Source organism: Hyperoodon ampullatus, assembly GCF_949752795.1.
Source record: "Hyperoodon ampullatus genome assembly, chromosome: 5".
In the NCBI taxonomy this organism is placed as follows: Eukaryota; Metazoa; Chordata; class Mammalia; order Artiodactyla; family Ziphiidae; genus Hyperoodon; species Hyperoodon ampullatus.
Window position 1 is genome coordinate 32,335,093 of NC_136918.1, and position 18,865 is coordinate 32,353,957.

The following is an 18,865-nucleotide window of genomic DNA, read 5'->3' on the forward strand; positions in this document are numbered from 1 at the left end:
TGAGCCCCCGCCCCCCCACTGTCCCAGGCCCCAGCCCACGTCCCATGCCCCGCAGAACCCACATGCAGGCAGCCCACGGCGCCCACCCCTCAGCCTGGTCCAGGCTCCCGAAGTTCACCCCTTCTCCCCCCTTCACAAACCTGTTTCCCTCCAGCAGCAAATCTCATATATTCCTTAAGAGGGAAACAAATACTTATATCAAGCATATGCAGTAAATCCATTCTCTCAAAGGAACAAATGACTTATCTCTGAGCCCATTATGTGTTGCCCTTCCAGAAGGTGTATTAGTAAAAGATTCTTGGTAAATCCAAAGGAAATCAAATGCTCATGATGGAATTTCAGCAGAGGAACTTTCAGGCGGAAAGGTCCTTACACATCCCTTCCATCACACAGGAGATCTAGAGGGTGGATGCTCAGTCTAGGGTGGTGGTCCCCCCACACTTTGAGGTGTGCCTTGAAGAAGAAATGGGAGTGACTGGGCCCTCTGAAGAGGGGTGGGATGGGGTGGAATCCTCACCCTGTTACAGTGCCGCGGCTAGACGTTCTCTCCCACCTGGACAGGGAGCTTCAGCAGAGAGCTAATCCCAAGGGTGCCAGCCCCACCTGAACCCACTTGCTGCTGGTAACCCATGTGGCCACAGGACCAGGTGGGAGCTGTAGCAGGATGGTGTTCCTATTAGTAATGGTTTCTGTGTCTCTCAGGGCCTAAGCCAGTCCGTCCCAGCGGAACTGCTCTCCACCCAGCAAGCTCAGTCCATTTGCTGCCCCTCTACTCAAGGATTCTCCACCCTTGGTAAAGGGCTCAGGCACCTATGGCTTGACCCTGACTCCACCTCCAGCTGGAGCACACTTGGCACCTCATCCTCGCCAGCCACTCTTCTGCTGGCTGCTGTGTCTCAGGCCCACATCCCACCCTGTGCCCACAGGAGCCGGGGATGCTCCGCCACGCCCATTCTTTTGTCCAGCGGATTAGGCCACTTCCGGCTATAATCCTTTCACAGCTCAACCTGCATCAAGGATGGTTTCCAAAAGGACCCGAAGCCACTCACAAGAAAATACAAAACTAAACTGATTATTTAAAAACTAAATCTGTATAAAAGCTGATAATATATGGAAAATGGTTTTCTAAACTAATTTTACAAACATATCAAGCATTACATCTGTCCCCTAAGTTTCATGACACTCATAGTAAAAAAAAAAGGAAACAGAATGGGTCACATAATTCTCCTTGCTGTGAGGCTGCAAAGGCACTTCATCAAGAAACAGTGCTAATCTCTACAGAGAGGGAACCGAACATCACATGAACAATTCTACCCATAGGGTTTTCAGAAAGAAGTGCTCACTATTTGTCCCCTTTTTAACATCAAAACTTATGAAAGTAAGAAGAATATTAAAACATGACTTGAGATTTTTGCAGGGAACTAAAGCAATGTCATTTGGGCAGGGGTCTGGAAGCTTAAATACAAGGCACAGTGGTTCTCAAAGCACCTCACCACGCATTCTGCAGTGACTAGGGGAAGAGGAAGTTTCGAGGGGGAGGGGCACTGGGAAATGTGGTGGGATTATTAATTCCCATATGACTTGGGGGTGGGAGGACAAGAATGCTAAAATCCTACATTAAACAGAATACTCATTATAAAGAATTATCTCATCTAAAATGCTAATAGTACCCCTGCTGAGAAACAGTGGAAGGGGAATCAGTAATTAGCATGACTCTTTTAATGCCTTAAATACCAATTAAATCTTCACAGAGAGTTGACAGCAAAGACTACAAGAATGTCTGCTCTGGGAGTACAGACGAAGGGGGATGCAGGCTTCTGATGTGTCAGTTCTGCTGGTGGTGACATGCAGATCATTTTATAAAGGGATTGGAGCCTGATGAGTACTGTTGGCTAGAGAGAGAGCTGGATGACGGTGAGCTGTAAGCATGCCTGTGGAAAGGGACAAACCTCTCCCGTTTTTTATTTCTTTATATGTCTAAATGAGGACACAGTTGGGACATCAAAACTGCACATCAACACATCACAGGAGAAACTAGTCTAGAGCACTGGTTTTCAAAGTGTGGTTCCCAACTAGCATCACCTGGGAACTTGTTGGAACTACCCCACACCGGCTGAATAGAAGAAACTGAGTGGGTCCAGCCAGGTGTGTTTTAACAAGCCCTCCAGGTGAGCCTGATTCAGGCTCAAGTTTGAGAACAACCAGTCTAGAAGGTTTAGGGCTGAACATGGCAATTGGTCACCAGAGATATTTTAGAAATGCTGGCTCACCCCTGTGCAGAGTCTCTATTAGACTCTGAGAGGGAGGGGGGTATTGCAACATGTCTGTTGCAGGCAAATGATCAGAGGCAGAGGGTCTGAGAGGGAAGACCTAAGTGATGAGAAATGGGAGCAAAGAGTGAATTATCAGGGGCCAATTTAAGTCTCAAGTCAGATTAACCATCCTAGAAGGATTTTGTTTTTTTGAAACATAGTTGATTTACAATATTTTATTAGTTTCAGGTATAGATAGTGATTTACAGCATTTACAGTGATTTACAGCACAGTAATTTAGTATTTTTATATATTCCATTTAAAGGTATTACAAAATAATGGTTGTAATTCCCTGTGCTATACAATATATCCTTGTTGCTTATCTGTTTTATACATAGTAGTTTGTATCTCTTAATCCCATACCCCTATCTTGCCTCTCTCCTCTTCCCTCTCCACACTGGTATCCACTAGGTTGTTTTCCACATTGGTGAGTCTGTTTTACTAGATATATTTATTTGTTTTATTTTTTATATTCCACATATAAGTGATAATACAGTATTTGTCTTTTTCTGTCTGACTTATTTCACTAGCATAATACACTCTAGGTCCATACACATCGTTGTAAATGGCAGAATTTCATTCTTTTTTATGGCAGAGTAATATTCCATTGTATACATCTACAGCATCTTCTTTATCCATTCATCTGCTGACGGACATTTGGGTTGCTTCCATATCTTAGCTATTGTAAATAGTGCTGCTATGAACATTGGGGTGCGTGTACCTTTTCAAATTAGTGTTTTCATTTCTTCCAGATATATACCCAGGAATGGAATTGATGGATCATATGGTAGTTTTATTTTTAGTTTTGAGGAACCTCCATACTGTTTTCCATAGCGGCTGCACCAATTTACATTTCCACCAACAGTGTACAAGGATTGTCTTTTCTCCACATCCTCACCAACATTTGTTATTTGTAGACTTTTTGATGATAGCCATCCTGACATGTGTGAGGTGATAACTCGTTGTTTTGACTTGTATTTCTCTAATAGCGATGTTGAGCATCTTTTCATGTGCCTGTTAGCCATCACTATCTCTTCTTTGGAAAAAAGTCTATTCAAGTCTTCTGGCCATTTCTTCTTTGGATTGTTTTTTTTAATATATTGAGTTGTATGAGCCGTTTGTATATTTTAGATATTAATCCCTTGTTAGTTGCATCATTTGCAAATATTTTCTCCCATTCAGTAGATTGTCTTTTTGTTTTGTTGATGGTTTCCTTTGCTGTGCAAAAGTTTTAAGTTTAATTAGTCCCATTTGTTTATTTTTGCTTTTATTTCTTTTGCATGAGGAGCTAGATCCCCCAAAATATTGCCACAATTTATGTCAAAGAGTGTTCTGCCTATGTTCTCCTCTAGGAGTTTTATGGTTTCATGTCTTATATTTAGGTCTTTAACCCTTTTTGAGTTTATTTTTGTATATGGTGTGAGGAAATGTTCTAAACTCATTCTTTTACATGTAGCTGTCCAGTTTTCCCAGCACCACTTACTGAAGAGACTATCTTTTCTCCACTGTATATTCTTGCCTCCTTTGCTGTAGATAAAGTGACCACAGGTGTGCTGGTTTATTTCTTTGTAGAAGGATTTTGTTTTTAATCAAACTTGTACTTCTCTTTGAATAGCCAATATATTTATATGATTCAAAATTCAAAAGATTCAAAGGGTATGCAGTAAAAGGTCTTTCACTCTCCCCTGCTCCTAGGTATTCAGCTCCAACTTCCCTTCCTCAGAATCAGCCGTGTCATTAGTGTCTTCTAGGGATATGTTATAAAAATACATATATGTTTTTGTCCCCACTTTCTTTCTTAAAAAAGAAATGATAGCATAGGACATACTGTTTTGTACCTCGCTTTTTTCACTTAATATATTTTGGGGATTATTCCATATTAGACACATCAAGAACCACCTAGAAGACTTCCAAGTATCTGGAAACATACAACACCCCAGAGACATGTGTGCCTTCCCTAAAGAGAAGGAGCATCTGCTAGGCATTACATGATTCTTGTGGATTTCTTAGTGAACCCCCTATAGAGAAATTGTCCTGAAATTCTCGGTTTGGAGAACTCTCCTCAGGCCCTACTTGTATGCTGTGTTATAATAGAAGGAGGTAATATGGAAACTCTGAGGTCATTAAAGTCCAAGAATAACACTACCAGATAACATTAGCAACTAGTGGGTCAGACACCCTATGATACACAGTAGAGGAAAGCTTGAACCCTGGAGAGAACTCAAAGCAATGAGAGGACTTGAACTTTTTGTCTGTAAGACTAATAACCATAAAACACATTTTATCTATAGGAATTCATAAAACACATGAAAGGATAAAGACATGAACTAGTGAAGAATACTTAGGTCAGTTTTCAACATTTAGAATCAGATATATAACAGAATAAAATAATATATATATATAATCTCTATCCTTCTACAAGTTTCAGTTACAGTAACAGTTCCTTCAGAATTACTTTTTGTTCTGTCTGTCCTTCAGCACTATCAGTAAGATTAGTGATGTTGAGCACATTTTCATATACCTATTGGCCACTTGGATGTCATTTTTGGAAAAATGTCTATTCAGGTCCCTTGCTCATTTTTTAATTGGGTTATGATATCTTTGTGGTGGGTTTTTGTTTGTTTTGTTTTTGCTATTGAGCTATATGAGTTCTTTATATATTTTAGATATTAATCCCTTTTTAGATATATGGCTTGCAGATATTTTCTCCCATTCTGTATGTTGCCTTTTCATTTTGTTGATGGTTACCTTTGCTGAGCAAAAGCTTTTTAGTTTTGATATAGTCCCACTTGTTATTTTTGCTCTTGTTGCCTGAGTTTTTGGTGTCATATCTAAAAAACCATTGCCAAGACCAATGTCAAGGAGCTTTTTTCTTACGTTTTCTTCTAAGAGTTTTAAAGTTTCAGGTCTTCTGTTTAAGTCTTTAATCCATTTTGATTTGACTTTTGTGTATAGTATAAGGGTCTAATTTCATTCTTTTGCATATTGATATGCAAAATTTTCCCAACACCATTTGTTGAAGAGACTCTTCTTTCTCCATTGTGTATTCTTGGACCCCTTGTCAAAGATTAGTTGACTGTATATGTGTGAGTTTATTTCTGGGCTCTCTATTCTGTTCCACTGACACATGTCTGTTTTAATGCCAGTACCATACTGTTTTGATTAGTATAGCTTTGTAATATAGTTTGAAATCAGGACTTGTAATGCCTCCAGCTTTGTTCTTCTTTCTCAAGAGTGCTTTGGCTACTCAGAGTCTTCTGTGGTTCCATACTAATTTTAGGACTGTTTGTTCTATTTCTGTGAAAAATGTCATTGGAATTTTGATAGGGATTGCATTGCATCTGTAGATCTCTTTGGGTAGCACAGATGATTTAACAATATTAATTCTTCCAATCCATGAACACGAGCTATCTTTCCATTTATTTGTGTCTTATTCAATTTCTTTCATCAATGTCTTATAGTGTTCAGTGTATAGGTCTTTCACCTTAGTTAAATTTATTCATATGTATTTTATTCTTTCTAATGCTATTGTAAATGGGATTGTTTTCTTAATTTCTTTTTAGGATAGTTTATTGTTGGTGCCTCCAGCTTCTGACACAGGTTTTAATGAAGACGAGTTCCTTCTGCAGGGAGGCACCCCTTTCCAAAGGCCACATCAATTCAGAGAGAAAAACCAAAACAAAAGCCCCACAGCAAGAGACAGGAAGGAAGGGAAGCTTTTCAAACTCCCTGTCTCTCTCCTCCATAGCACACAATAGCTGAGTCCTCTACTGGAGAATCATGGCTCCAAAAGAATCCCTCTGACCTGGTGTTTTCTGGTTTTAAAGCCTCCATCTGAGCACTGTCACTATGGCGACAAGTCTGGGATGCTCCACTCTAAGTGAGGAAGCTTATCCTTCAGATATGCTTCTTGATTTAGCAACAAAGGAATTCACTGAACCTCAACTAATCTCATATTCTCCTGGGAGACCTCTCTCAAGAGGCACTTTTCTCCCCTTGCCCTCACAAACCTCCCAGATTTACACTGTTCACCCAACAAACACATTTACAGAGATTTACAGTTTACTTTCACCCACATCACCTCAATCAAGCCCTGAAGAGTCCTCTTCAGTCACATGAGCCTCTTCTACAACAACTTAACAAAACAAGGCCCTTGGTTTTAGGGAGCCCTTCCCTGGAAGGCTAGCAGACACAGGCCCTGCAGCTGAGATGGGACAGAGGAAGGAGGAGTGGGAGCGTGGGGAGCTTTATCCACATGGCTTTTTCTTTTCCAGAGGGAAGAATCTGCAGTGGCTTCTAGCCCTGGGAGGCCTGATGTCCACTCCCCTGATGCTCTTCTCAGTCTGTTCCAGGCTGTTGTTCTGCCTTGGCTTATGTTCTACATCATTCCCAGCCCCAGCTGTTCCAAGAGTGGCTGTCGGCTCTGGGGAATTTATCCTCCCTGACTTCAGAGGGGTCTTCCTTAAATATGAGTTCTTAGAGTCTGCCCTGGCTTCCTATAACATAGGTGTAAAAGGAAAACTCTCCTTTACTTTTCTCTACTCTGTGATGACATTCTGCTTCACTTCTGGTCACCAAATGTGTAGAGGTTTGCCCCTCACCAAGCAATTCTCTGCAACACCAGCTGAGTGTCCTACAATTTAATTCAATTCTGACACTATCTACCTGGAGAGAGCATCAGATCCCACAGACTGCCCCCACTTCAGATGCCAACTGCAAGTCCAGGTTGTTACCTGGACTTCTGACTCACTGGCTATAAATCAGAGGCTCCCACGACTCCCCTCCTCGAGTTTGATCACTTGCTAGGACAGCTCACAGAATTCAAGAAAACAGTATACTTATTAGATTAACAGTTTATCACAATGGATATTAAAGAACATGAATGAACAGTCAGGTGAAGAGATACATAGGGTGAGGTCTGGAAGAGTCCCAAGCACAGGGGCTTCTGTCTCATGGAGTCTGGGGTATACCAGAAAGCTGGGGTATACCCAAAAGCTCTCCAAACACCATCTTTTTGGGTTTTTATGGCGGCTTCCTGTCATAGGCACAAATGAATACATCATTGGCCATTGGTGATTAAGTCAATCTCTAGCCCTTCTCCCCTCCCCAGAGGTCAGGAGGTGGAACTGAAAGTTCCAACTCTCTAATCACCTGGCTGGCTCTGCTGGCAACTATCCCCCTTCCTATGGTTTTCCAGGGGCTTTCCACAAATCACCTCATTAATATAAACTCAGTGGTTGAAACAGGCTTGTTATGAATAACAAAAATCACCCATTTCATCTTTATGCTCTAGTGCTACTTAAGGAGTTAGGAACAAAAGATGTCCATATAGCTCTTATCACTTAAGAAATTACAAAGGTTTTAAGAGCTATTTCCAGGAAACATGACAAATCTATTACATCAGCGTATCACAATAGGCCTACCTCTTATTAGTTTTATAACCTTGGGGAAGCGATTTAACCTTTCTAAGCCTGTTACCTCTTCTGTAAGATGGGGGCAATTACATCTATCTAGATGGTTCTGATAAGGACTGAGGACACAGATACATTCTACAATTCTTAGTTCCCTCCCATCCCAGCCCACTCTGCCCTCAGCGGGTAGGCAGTCTCAAATCCTAAGGAGTTCATAACAAAGAGACAAAATGATGTACCAACCTCACATTGGCCTCTCTACTTTGTGTCTTTGGTCCCCTAAACCATTTCTGGGTGATATGTAATTCTTTTCCTCTGGTTTTCAAAACAAACAAATAAGGGAGGCTGTTCAACCTCATTTGTCTTTATTATGAGAGGCAATGAAGTAGGAACAAAGATCATCCTAGGAGATAAAACTTTTGGGTTCCAGTCCTCCCTGCTCACTGAGTTCCTCAGCCTCTCTGGTCTCCAGGAGTTTCTTTTTAAATACCTTACCTGTCTTACCTCCCAGAGGAAAGGGGCTGGACAGGGTGCTCTGTTAGAGCCCCTTCCTGCTCTAAGATCTCCGAACTTTAAGGGAGTACCAAACATGAAACGGGAATAAATCAGACTTACCAGAGAGACTGGTCTTGCCCTCTAGGAGTGTTCTAAAGTGTTCTAAACTCCACCCCCACTTCTTAAAATAAACATTTCATTTGTTTATGGGAATAATTTTAGATTTTTAGAAAAGTTGCTAAGATGATGCAGAGAGTTGCTTTAACCAATTTCCCCTAATTTTAACATCTTATATTACCATGGTACATTTATTTGTCAGAGCTACAAAACCAACATTGGTACATTATTTACTAAATTCCAGATTTTATTTGGATTTCACCAATTTTTCTACTAATGTCTTTTTTTCTGCTCCTGGATCCAATCCAGGATACCTCATTGCATTTAGGATAAAACAACTTTCAAATGGTGAAAGATTTCCAACATAGAGACAAACAGATTTTCAATAAAAAGAACATCAGATACACTTGAGGCTATTTTTGAGCCCTCTCTTCCCATTTTCAAGCCCTTTCCTTTCTCCCTAGAGAAGCAGCATCACAAACTCATTGTTTATCATTCCCTGGCATGTTTGCATGGATTCCTAAAAAGAAAATATAAGCATAAACACTATTTATTATTGTTTTTCAGACTTTAAAACTTATATAAATAGTATTCTTTTCATATCCTTCCATACCCTGCTTCTTTCATTCAACTATGTTTTTGAGATCCATCTGTTAAGAAATATAGCGATAGTTCTTTTTGCTCCCGTGCATAAGATGTATAGCATCTCATTCTATGAGTACACCACTATTATCATTCTCCTACTGATGGACACTTAAACCGTTTCTTTCTTTTCTTTTCTTTTTTTTTTGCTGCAATAGACATTTTAATGCATTTGTTGAAACATAAGAAAGATTCTCCATCTAGGACTAGAATTTCTGCGTTAAAAGGTGTAACCAGCTTTCTGTTGGAGATGACCTCCCCATGATAACATGACTCTCGCAAAGGATATCATTCATCCCTCTCCAGAAGAGGAGAAGAAGAAACACAAGAAGAAGTGCCTGGTACAGAGCCCCAATTCCTATTTCATGGATGTGAAATGCCCAGGTTGCTATAAAATCACCACTGTCTTTAGCCATGCACAAACAGTAGTTTTGTGTCTTGGCTGCTCTATTGTCCTCTGCCAGCCTACAGGAGGAAAAGCAAGGCTTACAGAAGGATGCTCCTTCAGATGGAAGCAGCACTAAAAGCACCCAGAATCAAGATGAATGGGAAACCATCCCAATAAACGCATTTTGGATACATCCTGTTTATTGTCTTGTTTTACTGCTAGGAAGTTCCAACCTCACGTATTCAGGGACAACTCTAGAGTCAGTTGGGGTAATCTGTGAAATCAAATGAAGGCAGATTCCAAGTCAAAAGTCCACAGGGCTGAATATAAGGACTCCTTACCTAGAAAGAGGAAAGCTGTTGATGCCAACACCGCAAAGAGGGTAAAGAGGAAAATCTGGTAAGAACCCATGAACTTCTGGAGGACACCTGAATCTTCACACTGATCTATGCATTGGCAGAATAAAAGAAGATAATAGTTATTTAATACATCCAGGACAGACGCTGCATTTAAAATCTTGTGTGGTCCTAAGAGTATCTAGCTGAAGCACTCAAAACCTAGCCCTCTAAGAAATTCTTTTGCTTCTTACCAGAGAAAAAGGGGTGAACTGTACTTGGCTCCTCTACCTCTTTTTGGCTTTTTACCTCTCTAACGTAATAAACTACAATTATTGAGCCTCTCATTTCTTTTTAGCTTATAAAAGAATATTTCAATTCTCTGCCACTTTAAAATGCCTGTTACCTTTCCTGTGCACTTTAACTCCAGGTAACATGCTTCCCTTCACCAAGTTTGTGACAATGTACAGTGATTCAACTTCTACTTTTAATCCCTCTAACCTAAAACATTTCCTTGGATCACCAATGACCTCTTATATCCAGGGGCCACTTGTCCTTTTTTATTCAGGTGTCATTTCTAGGGAACATTCTGATTTGTATATAACCTTGTCCTCAATAAATCTTCAGACTTGTGTCTTTGAAGCATTAAAAAAAAAAAAAGGTGTAACTAAATTGTTTCTTTTTTTTTTTTTTTTTTTTTTTTTTTTTGCGTTATGCGGGCCTCTCACTGTTGTGGCCTCTCCCGTTGCGGAGCACAGGCTCCGGACGCGCAGGCTCAGCGGCCATGGCTCACTGGCCCAGCTGCTCCGCAGCATGTGGGATCTTCCCAGACCGGGGCACGAACCCGTGTCCCCTGCATCGGCAGGCGGACTCTCAACCACTGCGCCACCAGGGAAGCCCACTAAATTGTTTCTTAAAGCTGTTGTACTGATCTACACTCCTTTCAGAAGTGAATGAGTCTGTTGCTCCACGTCGTCATCCATACTTGGAAGGGCATTCATATTATAAATTAATTTGGTGACAACTGGCATCTTTATAATGAGTCTTCCAGTTCATGAACACTGCCTTTTTTCCCATTTATTAAGACTTTTTTCTTTTCAGTAATTGTAATTTCTCCAAAAATTTCTTGTACATATTTTGGTTAGGCATACTACTAGGTATCTTGAAGCTTTTATTACTATTGAAAATGGGATCCTTTATTTATTAATTTTTCTAATTGGTTATTACCGGTGAATAAGATTTCTACATGTTGATTTTGTGTCTAGGGAAACTGGCAAGCTCTTACTATATATTTTCTACTTAAAAAAACTCAAGAAAATCATAATGTATGCAAATAAGGACATATCTTTCCAACATTCACAACATTTTTCTTATCTTGTTGCATTGGCTAGAATCTCCTGTACAATGCTGAATATAAATGGTGAGAAAGGGCATCTTTATCTTTTTCATGTCTTTACTGAAAAGAAGCCTAGAGTCTTATTGTTAAGGATAATTTTTGCTGGAATATTTTGATAGATGCTCTTTATCAAGTTAAGGAAACTCCCTTCTAAGTTTCCTGAGAAGTCTATTCAATCATGAACAAGCACTAAATTCTGACAACTACTTTTTCTGTTTCTTACAGATTGTAGGTATTATTGATCTATTAACATGATTTATTACATTAACATATTTTCTGATGTTGGATCATTCTTAATTTCATGCATAAACTCTACTTAGAATGTAAATATTTGAAACAGATTTGCAAATATTCCATAAGCATCTATGTTTATAAATTGGACTGTTTTATAATTTTCCTTTCTTGTATTCTTCTTGTCTGGTTTGGGTATTTAGGTTATATTATCATTGTAAAAGTAGATAGCTTTTCCTAATTTCCTATTCTCTTAAACAGTTTGTTAATATTAGGATTATCTACTTCTTAGAAGTTGAATAAAGTACAAATGTAAACCACCTAAGCCTGACATTTTGGAGAGATGAGGTCTTGGTTATCAGCTTAAGTTCTTTAATGATTTTTGCTTTTTGGTATTTTCTATATTTTTTCAAGTAGTTTTGGCAAATTATATTTATCTAGAAAACTATGTCTTTTCCCAATCCAAATTTTGTCATAAAATTCTTCAGAGTATAATCTTATGATTTTTATTATCTATTAGCATCTGTAGTTATGTAGAAAGAAAGCATCCCTTTCTTTCAAAATATTATTTGTAGCTCTTTTTTGAAAAAAAAAACTTAACTAGGGATTTATCTATTTTATAACTCTTTTTGATCCTCTAAATTGCTTTCTATTTCATTTTATTTGTCCTCTTAGTTTCCTTACTTTTACTTTTCTAAAGGCTTATTTTCTTCCTTGTCTATCTTCTTGAGATGGACATGTATAGACAGTATTAGTCATCTACACAATATGTATTCTCCCTTTGTTCTTTATTAGCATAACCGCTATTAAGTTTGGGAAAGCAATATGCCAAGCTAAAAGACAAACAAATTATGTTGTTCAGACTCCCCTGCAGCTAGGAAATGCCATATGACACACCTGTTACCAATGACATATAAGTGGAACTTACTGGGTAGGGCTTCCAGGAAAACTCTTTAATTACAGATAGCAGACTCAGCTGGTACATGCCTCTTTCATAACCTGTCCTTTTCTTCCTCATCATGTTTGGAATGTGCATACAAAACTGGAAGTAGAGCAGCCACCTTACAACCATGAGGCAGCTAGCATGAGTATGAAAGCTAAGTTTAGATGAGTCAAAAGGTAGAAGAGCCTGGGCTATCATGGCATCATGGAACCTCTATATCTGATTTGAACTGTCTACCTCCAAATGAAATTAAGTCCCCCATAAAACTGTGTTCCTCTGAGACAGGAGGGAAGAGGGCAGGGCACAACCATTAAAAGAATGATACAACCATTAAGAACAGAATATGATAAACTGGTTAGAACCTACTGGGCCCTAGATGGTGGAAGATTTGACTTCCAGTAGACCTTGATCTTCATTATACACTCACTGTAATAATTAGCATGCTAAATGACATACCCACAGGTGCCATGACAGTTCCAAGGCCAACCATAAAAGGCCAAAAAGTGGGCAGTGGCCCAATTCCTGGAAATCCCTGCCCCTTCCCCAACATAGTTGGAATACTTCCAATTTATTAGCCTATGAAATTACCCAGCCCACAAAAACTAACCATCCCATATTTGGGGGCTGCTCTTGCCTTTTGAGACAACACTGTATTCTGTTTATGGTATGTGTATCTCTCTAAATAAATCCATTTCTAACCTATCACTTTGTCTCTCACTGAATTCTTTCTGCTACGAGACATAAAGAACCTAAGCTTCATTAAATCCTGAGACCAGGTGTGCGATTTCAATGAAAAGACAGTGGGTTCAAGTCCCAGTCTAAATTTTGGCTGGGTTTGAGTCCCATCTGAGGTGTGATTGGGTTCAAGTCCCAATCTGAGGTGTGCGGTTTCACCTCTGCAAAGTTTATGATTAACCTCTCCAACCAAAACTTTATTTCCTTTTTTATCCTGCACCAGTTTCCCTCAGGATTGAGAAGTATCACAGAAAAGGGGGGACTGAAACCGAGCAGGACCCTGCAGCGCCATCCCGGGTACAAAAGCCTTTCTGTGTCCCGTTTCTTGTTTGTAGAAAAAGTCTTTAGTCTCCTAAGCCTTCCCTGATTTCCAAAGAGCAGAGCCAGTTACGAATTAGGGAAGTGAGGGAATGCAGAAACAAAGGAAAGGCAGTCAAGAAACAATAGTTCAGCAATCAGAGTCCTAGTTCCTCTTCAAGGGATATAAGTAACCATCTGATGCATATCTTTGAGTTGTTCTGCAGGAACTAAGACTCCCACCCAGGTGGAGGATGGTGACTACATGCTGACCACAAGCACAGAGACCCCAGACTGGTTGGAACCAGAAGGTTGGTGATTAAGATTCCTGAAACACAACACTGTTTCCTCACCACCAACCAATCAGAAGAAAATCATGCCCTCCACAACCTTCAGCCCAAATGTTGCCTTTAAAAACCTTATAGTCCAGACAGCCAGGAAGATGGATCTGAGAAAAACCTATGTCTCATATCTTCTTGGTTGGCACCCTCTTATCAATAAACTGCTCCAAACTCTGATGTTTCAGTTTGTTTGGCCTCACTGTGCGTCGGTACAGGAACTTGAGTTTGACAAAACACTTCTTGTTACATGACAAGGTTGAACCTCTAGGTCATTTAACCCATGATCATTTACACACAGCCAAATACTATTTTAAATGATACAATATTCAACTATCTTTCATTTTTTAAATTTTTAATAAATGTATTTAAGGTCATAAATTTTCCTGAAAGAAAAGCTTTCTTGACTAAACTGAGAGATCAACTGTGATGGTCCAGACCAGAAAGACCACCTAGCCAACCCAAAAAGTAGTGATATAAATGAAAATGGCCATGGTTTAAGTCCCTAAATTTGGGGGTGGTCTGTTATACAGTAAAAGCTAATTAATACAGAAATTGGTTTCAAGAGTGGGGTGCTGCCATAACAAAATCCTAAAACATGTGGTGTTGGCTTTGGAATAGGGCAGTGACCAGAAAATCAGTAAGGAAACAGACTGCAAAGGTTGCAAAAATGAAAAAACAAACAAACAAACAAACCCAAAAACCCACCTGCTGTAGAAGGTCTGGAAAATGATGACTCATACTATGTAGAGACAGAATAGTTGGTAAAACTGAAGTTGACAGTAACTTGAGAGGAAAAAAAATGAACCTAATGAACTTTTGGTTACAGCTAAGTAGATCTCCAGAGAGAATTTGGAAAGTGCCACTTGGGTACTCTTAACTGCATATGATAAAATATGGCAAGACAGAAGAATGGGCAAAAGAAGGAAATGTTCAGTTTGCAACCAGAATTTAGATGGAATACAGAGGGCCCAGGGCCTGCTGTGTTGGAAAATAAAACTCTCATCTCCAGTCTCCCCATATCTGAATAGTCTTCAAGTAAAAGATTCTCAAAGTAAAAGGAGACCTTAGGACAAAGAGAAAAGCAAGGGTATGGCCACTTGTTAGGACCTCTGAAAGATTTAAGAAAGTGCCTAGTATACTTTCTCAACTAGACAAAAAGGCATGACAGACGCCTAATCCCAAATCACAGTGAATAAATCTAGAGAAAAAAATAATTGTGGGTATAGCTTTTGTTGAATAAAGTAGACTATAATCTGTTACACCGAAAGCCCAAAATGTTAAAAAAACAAAAAAACAAAACAAAACTATACCAGCAAAAGCACCATCAGCTTGGACTAGAGGGAACTAAGATTGATTAAACTGCAAAGAAGTCTCTAGGCTCTCAACTACCTATGGGCAGGAAGCCAGAGGAGAAAGCTGCTGAACTGTTAACATGGCCATTTCTTATGGAAAGGAAAGATTTCTCAAGATGGGGAACCAAGGGACTAGAGAATGGAGTCTAGGGCCTTGGAGAGCAATGGAATGGGAAGGCACTCCCAGGAAGCAGAACTGAGCCCTAACCAAGGGCCTAGGGGGAATTTTAGACCAGTGATTTTATGTATCCTCTGATCTTCCCCCTTTCAAAGGGATGCGTCTATTCAGTTAACCTGCCTCTGTCTCACCACTGTTATGTCAGCTGTGCAGGGAGAAGGTGACGTGTCATTTTAATTCACAGATCTCTGAATCAAGAGGCACCTTACCCAAGGAGCCACATCTAAGGATCCTCATTCATCCTGATGTGATAAGATCATGAGATTGCATCCTTCTAGCCTGATGCTATATGTAGGATGAGACATGTAAAGTGGGAGAAATGTGAATAATTTGTGGGCAAGGAGCAAAGTGTGGTAGATTCTAAAAGCAGCCACACACGTATATACAATGGAATATTACTCAGCCATAAAAAGAAACAAAATTGAGTTATTTGTAGGGAGGTGGATGGACCTAGAGTCTGTCATACAGAGTGAAGTAAGTCAGAAAGAGAAAAACAAATACCGTATGCTAACACATATATATGGAATCTAAAAAAAAAATGGTTCTGAAGAACCTAGGGGCAGGACAGGAATAAAGAAGCAGACATAGAGAATGGACATGAGGACACAGGGAGGGGGAAGGGTAAGCTGGGACAAAGAGAGGGGCATGGACATATATACACTACCAAATGTAAAATAGATAGCTAGTGGGAAGCGGCCGCATAGCACAGGGAGATCAGCTCGGTGCTTTGTGACCACCTAGAGGGGTGGGATAGGGAGGGTGGGAGGGAGGGAAATGCAAGAGCGAGGAGATATAGGGATATATGTATATGTATAGCTGATTCATTTTGTTATAAAGCAGAAACTAACACACCATTGTAAAGCAATTATATTCCAATAAAGATGTTAAAAAAAATTTTTTAATTAAAAAAAATAAAAGCAGCCACAAATTCTTTACCTCCTACCAAGGGGTGGAGTCTGTTTCTCCACCCCTTGAATCTGGGCTTGGCCTCGTGACTTGTTTCTGCTAACAAGTAAATGTAATACAAACGGAAGATTAAAAAGTGCTTGCACAAGGAGGCTTGCTCTCTGGCTGCATTTGGAAGCCTGGACTATCATGTGAACAACCTCAGCAGACAATTTGGAAGATGAGAGGCAATTTGGAAGAGAACTAAGGCATCCCAGTATGCAGGCCGTCAACTCCAGACATTGAAGCTATCCTAGATCATCTAGCCAGCCACCAGCCCATCACAGACGTGTGTGATAGTCAAGATCAGCTGAGCTGGCCCAGATTTTTAAAACTACACAGCTACTCCAAAGATTCTAGAGCTGAATAATATAGTGTTTCTTTTAAGCCATTAAGTTTTGTAGTGGTTTGTTATGCAGCAAACCTCAACTGATACAATTATAATTTTTTTTTACATAGTCCTTAATTATCATCTTCCTGACTCTGATGGCTTTAACATCCCTCCCCCACAAGAATAGCCTGCCCCATATTGCTATTGGCGCCTAATTTTCATTTTAATCATATTTTAAAATCACACACACACTCAGGAATTTTTTACATAGGTTAACAGTTAAATGAATATAAATATATTTAATCAATTTCTGTGTTCACTGTTGTTTCTTATATTGTGCATCCTTTCTCACTGTTTGATTTTTTTCCTTCTAAAGTATATCTTTTAATAGTTCTTTTAATGAGAGTCTTGAGTTTATACCTTTGGTCTTTATTTTTCTCTCACTGCTGTAGGATAGTTTATCTAGGCATAGTATTCTAGGTCCAACACTTAGAAGTTGTAAGTCTGTTTTCTTACTTCTCCTGCTGCTGAAACATCTATTAGTCATTTATTTATACATGACATATTTTTAACTCTGATTTTTAATTGGTTGCTATGGACTGAATGTTTGTGTCCCCCCTAAATTCATATGATGAAGCCTCAACTCTGAATGTGACTGTATTTGGAGACTGGACCTTTATGGAGGTAATTAGGGTTAAATGAAGTCATAACAGTGGGGCCCTGATCAGATAGGATCAGTGTCCTTAAGAAGAGACAGGAGAGAGCTCGCATTCTCTCTCTCCCTGCTACGTCAGGACACAGCGAGAAGGCGGCCATCTACAAGCCAGGAAGAGAGTTCTCACCAGAAACTAAATCAGTTTTGATATTGGACTTCCCAGCCTCCAAAACTGTGAGAAATAAATGTCTGTTGTTTAAACCACCCAGTCTATGGCATGTTGTTATGGCAGCCCAAGCAGCTTCATATACTGGTCTGCCCCTGCCCTTGACAGTATGCAGTTTCACTGCAATATGTGTAATTGTGGGTTAACTTTTATTTAACCTCCGTAGTATTCGGAGATACTTTTGATCCAAGAACTCGTAGTTAGTCAACTCTGGAAAATTATTAGCCATGTATTTAAATATTGCTTCTCTTTCATTCCCTCTGTTCTCTCTGTAACTTTTATTACAGAATGTTGAAGCCGGTCAATTTATCTTTCATATCTCTAAACTTACAGGGTAAGTTTCTCTGTACTGTTTTCCAATCTGTTAACTTACTTCAGTGGTAGCTAGGAATCAGTGTACCCTATCTATTGTACCTTTATTTCAATAACTAGTTTTCATTTCACATTTTAATTTTTATATATATCTGATCTTATTTTATTTATGCTTTTTTTCATAATTCCTTATTTTTTAATGAAAGTTATCCCTTTTTTTAGGGCAGGGCACATCCTCTACCTACTTATTATAAAGTTATTTTCAGACTAGTCTATCAAATTAATTTCATTTGGGATAATTTCTTATTCTTACAGTTGATTCTGTTACCTGATTTATTTGCAATTTTGGAGTTGCAAGTTCCTTTTGAGTCTGTTCTTCTCACTTTTGTTATTTTGTTCCTCTCTCTCTGACCCCATTTCTCCTTGACCCTCTGAGCCCCCAGTGCAGAAGCAGGTTGGGTGTTTCAGTCCCACAAGAACATGGCAGCCGCAGTCACAGAACCAGCAGGCAGCTGGGCTCAGTTCCTGGTAGCAAGGCTATGTGTTTGTTCTTGCATTCCTTAGCCCACAACTCCTGTCCCAGTCTCCTCCTTCCATCTCACACATCCAGCCTTCCTTCATGACTTGGTGAGCTCTTCTTCAGCCCTGGCTTCAAGCCTTACTCTGGTTTCTCAATGCCTGCACAGCACTCTTGTTTTCTTGGTCCCTTTATTTCATAGGAGCCAAACTCTTCATAGCCACTGCCTCCAACCAACCTACAGCACAAGAAACTTCAGTCTCTGATCACCTTTTTGCAATTCTCTTCTTCTATGATCCACAGAGATGGTTACTTCACATCTGAGGCTGGTGATGTTCATTTTTTGTTTCTCTTTCCTTTTGTCCCTTAGAGATATGAGTTTGGGGAATCAGTTTTCAAAATGTAAACAAGATGTACATTAGGAATCTGGTCCTCCTTCCCAAAGTTGCACGTGCCCCCAAAATGAAACTTTAAAAAAGGACAAGGGGATCATATGTGAATGCCAATCATTTCTCTCTTGAGCCAGAGAAGCATCTCCACCTCACTAAATCCTCTCTGTCCAAAAGGCAAGCATGGTGAGGAAGGCAAAGAGAACCACTGCTCTTGGCTACCATATACCCTGGAGATCTGGGAACTTCTCCTTTTAGATCTAAGCTATCTATTGATCGAACGAACCAGAACAGAGGACTTTGGCAAGAACTTGAAA

The 18,865-nt window shown here is 39.7% G+C and overlaps 2 protein-coding genes across 2 annotated transcripts in view; one reads left to right on the top strand and one right to left on the bottom strand.

Moving 5' to 3' along the window:
• The window catches only part of MYLK (myosin light chain kinase), a gene marked incomplete at its 5' end in the record, with an annotated part of 274,919 nt that overhangs the window by 222,026 nt on the left and 34,028 nt on the right, over positions 1-18,865 (bottom strand). The gene's annotated exons all lie outside the window — the stretch shown is intronic.
• On the top strand, positions 9,247-9,501 carry LOC307052990 (small ribosomal subunit protein eS27-like; the record flags this gene model as incomplete). The annotated part of the gene is made up of 1 exon (XM_079704198.1): positions 9,247-9,501. One exon carries the CDS (start codon positions 9,247-9,249, stop codon positions 9,499-9,501), a length of 255 nt encoding a protein of 84 aa, XP_079560324.1.